This window comes from Mchenga conophoros, linkage group LG1, assembly GCF_057382185.1.
Source record: "Mchenga conophoros isolate Kocher_MC1m ecotype Shallow Benthic linkage group LG1, M_conophoros_male_GT1.1, whole genome shotgun sequence".
NCBI classification, from domain to species: domain Eukaryota; kingdom Metazoa; phylum Chordata; class Actinopteri; order Cichliformes; family Cichlidae; genus Mchenga; species Mchenga conophoros.
Genome location: NC_140526.1, coordinates 8,115,162 through 8,124,562, shown reverse-complemented (window position 1 = coordinate 8,124,562; position 9,401 = coordinate 8,115,162). Strand labels below are relative to the sequence as shown.

Here is a 9,401-nt window from a genome sequence, read left to right as displayed (position 1 = left end):
TGCATTCAGACCTGGTTTTGTTGTATATTAGTTTAGCTTTCAGCCATAAATCAGCAACACTACAACAAACGTACTTGCTCAGGTTTTTGGTTTATTGACGTTAATTATTTCTTGGATAGCCTGTATGGCAGACAGACCCAGAACGAAAATCTATGCGGAACCTTTTGTCATGAGCGGGTCTGGCTGACCGCTGCGGTGCAACCGGATGTAGCTGAACGAGAGATCCGGTTGCAGGGAGCTCGGAAGCTAACGTCGAGCAGAGAGTCAAAATCGTAACATTTTGAGAATTTTCCACGCTGTACTTTGATAACGCCAAAGAACAGAGATGATTAAAGCCATATTAATTTTTAACAACCACGGGAAGCCGCGGCTGATCAGATTCTATCAGTATTTTGTGAGTATTGTAGCAAATACTGCTGAAACAATTTGTTTACCTTACAATCTGTATTTGATTAGCGTTTGTGACCTTTCGTGTAATGAGCAGCACCACATATATTTCAGAGATCCTGACATATTATGAGATATTTTCCTGTAGCCAAGTAAAACTATTAGCGGATCACGTGAGCAAGAAAGGGAACAAACTTGGAGCTCAGTCACTCTTCAGTTTTACTTCCTTTCTATTAAAATAGACCTCTCTCTATATAAAAGTATATAGGCGTTATATAATGAAGGAGCAGCTATCTGTGAAGATAAATCCACTTAAATCGTACATATGTATGTATTAGCCGGACTATCTGTCCTGAAATCACTGACTTTGCTTCATCCTTGTCTGTTTAATTACATAACATACAACATAAATAAATGGTTTTACCAGGAGAACTCTTTTATCATAGTTATCAAAACTCATTTAAAAATGGCGGCTGTGCTTCAGTGACTGCAGATTTGTCTGTAAGTAGGTTTATTTAATTTGTTTACTGTATAATAGAAATCAAGTAGACTTGCCTCTAAAACATATGATGTGGGTTTATATCATCTTATATATTTTTATTTATAAATATAAAAATTATGACAGTATGGAGTGTACTTTAGTCATGGGAAAGGAATTAGGATTTTATTATGCCCAGTGTATACAAGTCATTGCTTATTTATCTGGTGTCATTTACCCTAACATCATTTTGCTAATATGTGCTAATATCACAAAAAATAATATCTTAAACACACGATGTAGACTAAAGGCAACAAGTGTATATGTGTGTAAGCAGTGTGTAGGATGTAAGCTATACACTTAGAGGGATCTTTCCGTATCTACAGTTTGTATTCCATTCAAGTGTTTCTTGGATGCAAAGTGGTTTTAAAGAAAGTAACCAATTAACTCTAAGTAGGCTTGCATGCAAATTTTATATAAAGTCAGCAAGCACAAGGCTTAGGTGATTTGTCTTAGGTTCATATTCCTATTTTAAGGTTCATAATTCAATTAAAATGTATCTATATAATGACAATTTACAGCATCAGGCAGCTCAAGACACTTCATACTGCAAGGTAAAGACCCCAACGTTAAGACAATTCCTATTAGTAAGCGCTTGGCAACACTGGGAAGAGGGCGATCACTTTTAACATTTAAATGACATCAAAGTTGCTGACAGCTGCAGGGAACACGAGGAATAAAGTTACTCCTCATGATCTATTTACTTACTGATGTACATAAGAGAATGAACCTCAGTGAGCTATCAGGTTACTGAGGTTCACAGGCTTTTCCTGGAGTGATGACATTATTTTAGAGAAAATTGATTAGTCAGTGTGAGGTAGTTTTGTGTGTGTTCATGAGTTATTACAAAGTGAGCCACCTTCCTATCAGGTTTTAACCCCACAGGGGTTAAAACCTGAAGTTACCTGGCTAAATCCCTAATCCTTCCATGAAGTGTAGGCCTCTGCTCCACTCTTTAAACCAACTGATGGCATCTCTAAATAGTCATGTGCATTTTTTTTCTCCATTATTTTATATTGATAAAACTTATTGTATAGGACAGCAAATATATCAAATCTGTGATGGAGCAATATTGGCTAACCGATATATTGTTCAGGTCCTACTGTAGAGGTTTTACTTCTTAACGTGGTTAAAAATAAGTAAAAGTCTAAGTAATGCGTTATTGGCAGATATATTTAGACTTTTTAAAATTAATTTCTATTTATTTATTTTGACAATTATGGAGTTAATGGAGTTTGTAACGTATTTGCTTGCAGGCGGAGGACATGCAGCAGCAGATCATTCGGGAGACTTTTCATTTGGTATCTAAAAGAGATGACAACGTCTGCAACTTCTTGGAGGGTGGAAGGTAAGTCAGGTGTTCTTTTATGCAATTCTGTTTGTATCACAGGTTACAATAAAACAAATCCTCTATATATGCATGTGTGTACTCTAAGTACAGCTATAAATGATAAGGTTGTTACTGCTTAGCTAGGCACAGCTGTCACAAAAGCTGGTTTAATAGATCTCTGTCAGAGTGTCTTGATACATGCTCACCTGGGATCTCTGTCAGAGGCAGAGAGGCACACTTGTTGTTTGACTAGTTGTGTGTTGTCACATTTTAATTCGACAAATACTAACTGTTGTAAATCCTGAGCCAGGTTTGGGCATTCTGACATTACTTTACAGCAGCTGTGGATGCAGTGGTCTAGCTTTAACCACTAGATGGAGACAAATATTCAAAAGTCTCCATCATATCTTTCAAGTGAATTAACAGAAAACAAGTTTAGTCTATTTCAGAATGAAGCTACTCCTGAATGCCTTTTGAAGTTGTTCTTTTTTTAATCTCCTTTCAGTCTCATTGGTGGCTCTGACTACAAGCTGATTTACCGACACTACGCCACTCTATACTTTGTTTTTTGTGTCGACTCATCGGAGAGCGAGCTCGGCATATTGGACCTGATCCAGGTCAGCTGCTCTTTTGTTGAATGGCTCTTTGGAAATATTTGACATGGAATCACACAACCACTACACCAGGCTTGTAAAGCAGACACTTGACCCTGGAGCAAAAAGTACAATTGCAGGGTGTCTACTGGTCCTTAAATACACAAATATCCATTAAAGGCCTTAGGAGTATTAACTCTCAAGCATTCAAACTATTCTAGTTACAAAAATGACCAGGTGGGATCATTCGTCAGTTTCTGTTTCTGTTTAGAATACATATGTTCTTTTCCTTATCTATAATATATATTCTAAAATATTCTAAAAAATTAATTCTGGTTTTCAGTCATAAGGGTAAGAGTTATCAGTGTTGAATACTGTGCCATGAGACTTGAGGTGGGTTCTGGCAGGTTTATAAGAGGTGCCAAATTTAACGAATTATCATTTTATCTTCACACGGACAATTTCCAGCTTAGGTGAAATGATGAATGATAGCTGTGAGTGTGTTATGTAAAACAATCTAGTAATGGATGGGAAGAAGTAAATATCGCTTTTCTTCACATTTAAACTATCAACACATGTGACTAATTGGTGTTTTATTGTGAAAATACTGACTGCAAGAAAGATGAAAGCAAATTAGTTGCGACTGTGTTTCAACCAGTTTGCTTCTTTGGTGAGTCAATCAGTGAAAACTCAGTCAAAAGCCTGAAAGAATAATATTGAAGATTTTTAAACCGAAATGACAAAGTCAAAACCTAAAACAACTTAGGTCAATAAAATAAATGCAATGTAACAAAACAGCTTGGACGGGTAAAAATTACACAAATAACAGATCTCACTTTAATAGAAAATTAAACAAACAAACAAAAAAGAAAAAGCCAAGAGAACACTGATTTAAAATCTTAATGTGTTCTTATCGCGTCCATTGTCACTGGTCTGTTAAATTAGTCACCTAGGTATGCAGTCTGCTTCTACAAACATTTGTGAAAAAATTTGTGAAAAAAGTTGCCAACTCTCTGCAGAGTCTGTCGCTGCAGACCTCCAAACTAAATGTGGCCTTCAGATTAACTCAAGAACAGTGCACAGGGAGCTTCAACGAATGGGTTTCTGTGTCTGAGCAGGTGCATATATGCCTTACATCACCAAGTGCAATGCAAAGCATTGGATGGAGTGGTGTAAAGACTAGACTAGACTGGACTAGAGCAGTGGAGGTGTGTTGTCTTTTGTGACAAATCATGCTTCTCTGTCTGGCAATCTGATAGATGAGTCTGGGTTTGGCGGTTTCCAGGAGAACGGTCCTTGTCTGACTGCACTTTGCCAAGTGTAAAGGTAGACACACGGGTGGGTGGGGGTGTTTATCGTGCAGGGTTGTTTTTCAGGAGTTGGGCACGGCCTCTGAGTTCCAGTGAAACAAACTGTTAATCCTTTGGCATACCAAGATGTTTTGGACAATTCCATGCTCCTAACTTTGTGGGAACAGTTTGGGGATTGCCACTTCCTGTTCCAACATGACTGCACCTAATAGAACACCTCCGAGATTAGAGTGGAGACTGTGAGCCAGACCTTCTTGTCCAACATCAGCGTCTGACCTCACAAATGCACATGTGGAAAAATCGTCAAAAAGTCCCATAAACACACTCCTTAACCTTGTGGAAAGCCTCCCAGAAGAGTTGAAGCTGTTGTAGCTGCAAAGAATGGGCTGACATAAAATTAAACCCTATGGATTAAGAATGGGATTTCACTCAAGTTCATATGAATGTGAAGGCAGACAAATGAATACTTTTGGCAACAAGGTGTATGATACAAGAAAGAGCCTACTGAGTGAAATCTTACAAATAAATCCCTCTGTTATTATGCTTCTGTCAGCAGAGTTGAAACAGATGTGAGAGGTGAGAGGCACAGTTATTTGGATGACCTCAGCTAATGGATGAATCCAAACACTGTGTTGATCCAAACTGAATTCAAGCAGAAATGATTCGAGGAAATTCTTTCAGCATCTATTGCAAGCATGGATGCATTCCAGCAGCTAACAGAGAAACTTTTTTTTGCAGTGAGGTGTTTAGGATTATGCCACTTTTCAATCAGAACTGGTGTATCCACATTTTATCTTATCACTCAGATTACTGTTCCGTTCAGCCGAAAAGTGTTGAAGTTTGGGAATGCGTCTGTGAAAACACACTGTACAACACTCACTGTTCTCTGTGTTCTCAGTATTCTAAGATGCTGCTGCTTTAACAATAAATGGCTTAACATGATTGCGTTATTTTGTTTACATCCAAGATTAATGAACAAATTTGGACAATGTTTATAAACTGAACCATTTAAAAACAAATTCCTTTTACTGTATTTTAAACTGACATCAGTAAATTTTCACTTTTTTATGTCTTAAATTTCCTTTGGTGGTTGTGTTAAAGAAGTAACTTGTTAAAAAGAAAGCCTGTTATCTCAGATACAGGCTGTACAGACCTCTCAACAACATTACTACGCAAAGTGCTGATGCACTCACTTTGATTCGGGCTGACATCTGGCTTCACAGCTTTATTGTCCCTTTGGGAAATTTGGAAGTTGTTCTACATTTGGCCTGTGACCATCTTAACTGTATGTACTTAATCAGCACTCAGACAGTAATACAAATCTGTTATTGAAAATATTTCCCGTTTTGACCCCATTGTTCTCTTCACTGCAGGTGTTTGTGGAAACGTTGGATAAATGCTTCGAAAATGTCTGCGAACTAGACCTCATATTCCACATGGATAAGGTAAGTGGGGGATAGGGATGCATTTCTGTAGAGCTGCAAGTATTAGTTGAATAATTGCTCAATAAAACGAAATGTGTCAGTAAATGTTTTCAGCTTTGTGCGAATGTGGTTTCTGGCAGTTTTTTGGCAAAAAGAGCCGTCTCAATTTTCAAGAATTTTAAAGACAGTGATATAAAATGTTAAAAAAAGCACTGGTCAGGCACAGCTTAGTGGGTCTGTCTTGTATTAAAAGCACAGAGTAAGAGTAGGCTTCCATATCGGAGCAACATACACTGGTGTTTCGAACTTGTGGGAAACTGTCCATAAATATTTGAATGTGACATTAACATGCTGCCATTACAGAATAAACGCTGTCTTGATATTGACGGTAAAGCTGTAGCAGAATAATTGTGTAGGAGCTGTATTCATGGACAGCTTTTTTCTTTTTACCCATTCAATGAAAAGGTTGAGATAAAAGGGAACTTTGTGTTTATGACTGCACTGTAGGCCTGACCCTCAGGTAATGTGCAGTCTATTAGCTGTGCAGCCAGATGCTTTTTTGGAACAGCCTCTTTACTTAACCTTTTCACCTCAGAAATTAATGATTGCATTTCAAATAATATATATCACAGTACATAATAAAGATTTTTAAAACTGTGTGCAGGGCTTCTTTAGAATTGAAGATGTGTGTATGTGCTTCAGGCTACATTTAAATCTGTTTTTCTCTTCTTCTGAGCCTAGCTAGATGTGTTGCTGGAAACTAATCAGACACATCCCCGGCCATCTTGATTGAATTTTCCCAGCAGGAAATGGATGTCATGTGGTGTTGTTAGGTTTGGCCTAAGGAATTTTCCCAAAGTGAAACCTGGAAGTATTTCTTCTTGAAAGAAAAACATGTTCTTGTACATCTCTGTAGGATAGACGCAACTAACCTACATGGCATTGTAAAAATGTCATTGATACTTACAGTCAGGGGTTTAAAAGAGGCTGACAGATTTGCAGTAGAAGACAGTTTTATGCTGCTGTAAGCATTTTGTGCCCACAGGAATTCAAACATCTGAAGGTTGTGATGGAAAGCTGCTTTGCTTTCCAACTAAACTGCATGCATTTCAGCATTGCTTAGTTTTAATTGCCGTGCTTTGCTCTTTCTGCAGGTCCATTACATTTTGCAGGAGGTGGTGATGGGAGGGATGGTGCTGGAGACTAACATGAATGAGATTGTAGCTCAGGTGGAGGTGCAGAACCGCATGGAGAAGTCAGAGGTCAGATCCGTTCTGTTAAAGGAGCGCACTTGAGGGTTATTGCATGTTTTAGCTTGAAAACAGAAACTCTTGTGAACCCCTAAAATTAATCCTTCATAATAACTTTGGTAATTGAACTTTAAGTAATAATGATTTACTGTTAGCATAGAATGAATTACAAGTAATTGATTTGCAAACCTTCTATAAACATTAATTGATGGTTCTTGTAAAGTTACACTTGCTGATTATGAAACTTTGTAAATGTTTAATGTAAACGTGATTTAAATGGTTGTTTTAGAACCAAAACTGATGTTTATAATACTGGAATTTGTAAGTAGGCAAGTAGCGGTGTTGCATTGTTGTGAGAGTTGGCGTACTGTTTTGGTCACCATTCAGAAATTGTGGTTTAGTTGCAATATCTCTTGTCACAATGTGTTGGAAAATGATGCACCAAGGGCGTCTAAATGTGTGTTTTTATTTAACTAATTTTTAGAATAAGAGCACTGTGAGCACTCACTTGACTAAAGAGACTATTTGCACTGAGCGTCCACTCATAATACTAAGAAGTTAGTCTTACTGTAATATACGAAACCTCTTTTTCTGCAAACTCACCCTACATGATCAGGAGTTGTGCAACCAAAATTAGCACACGTGCATATCTTAAGCCCCTGAAGTATCTATATTAGACATTATGATCTTATCATGTTGCATCCAATTTTAGGTTAAAATGACTCATTTGTAGTGTTTTTGCACCTATAACACCTTATAAATAATTTTAATTTCACGACAATAACAATAATCGAATTTATATTAAAAAACCTGAATGTTGCCTGATGTGTTATGACATCATCGCATTGCTAACAGCCCACTACCAGCTGGCTAAAATCCTACACCAGATGGCACGGGTATGTACAAGTAGACAGAAATATAACTCCTATACAAGGTAAGATGACGTCTGCTTTAAGATTAGCTTTTCAGATTAAGATGACCTTACTTTAAAAATGCTTCATGTAAAGGTGCACCACAAATAAAACTACTGTAAACAAAAGGAGATTTTACACAGCACACTTGCAGCGATTTGTATTTCCTTGGGTATTGAGCAAATCGTCTCACCGAGCCAAAACAGGACCGTAGCAGTTCAGTTAGACTTTGAAATGGTCAAGAATAGCCCTTTATTGTCATTGTACATGTACACGAAATTATGGGAATCAAAGCGTGAACACAGTGTCAGTCTGACTGAATGAGGTTAATGAGGTTCTCATTCAGTCACATGATCCTTTCATAGTAAAGTCTATATACACAACATGTGTAACTTAACACTGTTGCAGTTTTACTACAGGATTTCCCCCCGCAGATGCTTAGACTTGTGCCATTACAGCAGTATTAAAGATGAAACGTGATGATTCCACACACGAAGCCTTTAAAGGTGTTTTCTGTGCCATGTTTCTCTGGGCAGGGAGGTCTGTCAGCGGCTCCAGCTCGTGCTGTCTCTGCTGTGAAGAACATGAACCTGCCCGAGATTCCCCGCAACATCAACATTGGAGACATCAATATCAAAGTGCCGAGCCTCTCCCCATTCTGAACAGCTTTCCCGCTGAGCTCTGCGGGGCTGGTGCACTACTGATATAGTCCTTCTCCACCCAGCTCTCTGGTCAAAACTGAGAACATTGTTTTGTTTATTTTTAATAAATGTACCACAAAACCACATAAGTTTACTTTCACCTTTATTCCTGTATGTATGGGAGGTAAACTGTAAGTGATATTTGATGTCTGTTGTATCCATGTTACAGATTATTTGAAGGATTTGCACAATGATATAAGGTTTGATTCTAGAAAGCATTACGCGTGCTGTTATTATATATGTACTATTGTTTGTGGGGATTTTGGGGCCACCCGATTTACCTTCCTTTTCTAAAGGATAAATAAATGATGTCTTAGCCATGTGTATTTTTCTACACAGCTCTCCCAAATCTGTTTTCAGAGCATTCCCTCCTTTCTGGACTACATTCAGTTCACTGAAATATGATCTTAGGCTTCTGTTTCTGGCAAACTTATTGGTTCTTGCCACTTATCCAATTTCTCTTGTTTTTATTTTCCATCTCCTTTATATATTTTCCCCCTGATGTCTTTGCGATTTGTGACTAATGGTGTCATTCTCCAGGGTGCAGAACATGCAAATGATGTTTGGTTATGCCCAAATTTTTAATGTGCTACTGCAAGATCTTGCCAAAATCTGTTAGGAGAGACAGCAGAGTGCAATGACTATAACCATTTTTGGATCATTGAAATGTTTGTATAAAGTATATTTGTGTCTCTTTGGCTGTATTTAGTGGTCAGGTATGTTCAAATTAAGACTTTTATTATGAAATCCTTTTTAGGAAGGAAATGTGTCCTGGTGTCAAAGACCTTTCTTGCGAAGGTAAATTAAATGAATGAAAATTGAAATCCCTGTGGCTGTGCTTTATTCGGTTTGCATATAACAAACCTTGAGTTTTTCGTGGATATTAGCAGGTAACAGAAAGCCCTGCAGAGGGTTGTGCGCACAGCTGAACGCACTATGGGAACATCTCTACCAGCA

General features: G+C 37.8%; 1 protein-coding gene across 1 annotated transcript; it reads left to right on the top strand.

Moving 5' to 3' along the window:
* Positions 1-206: 206 nt before the first annotated feature.
* On the top strand, positions 207-9,268 carry ap3s2 (adaptor related protein complex 3 subunit sigma 2). The gene is made up of 6 exons (XM_085245194.1): positions 207-394; positions 2,182-2,273; positions 2,761-2,872; positions 5,532-5,603; positions 6,737-6,844; positions 8,280-9,268. Exons 1-6 carry the CDS (start codon positions 326-328, stop codon positions 8,403-8,405), a joined length of 579 nt encoding a protein of 192 aa, XP_085101320.1. The 5' UTR covers positions 207-325; the 3' UTR covers positions 8,406-9,268.
* Positions 9,269-9,401: the final 133 nt, after the last annotated feature.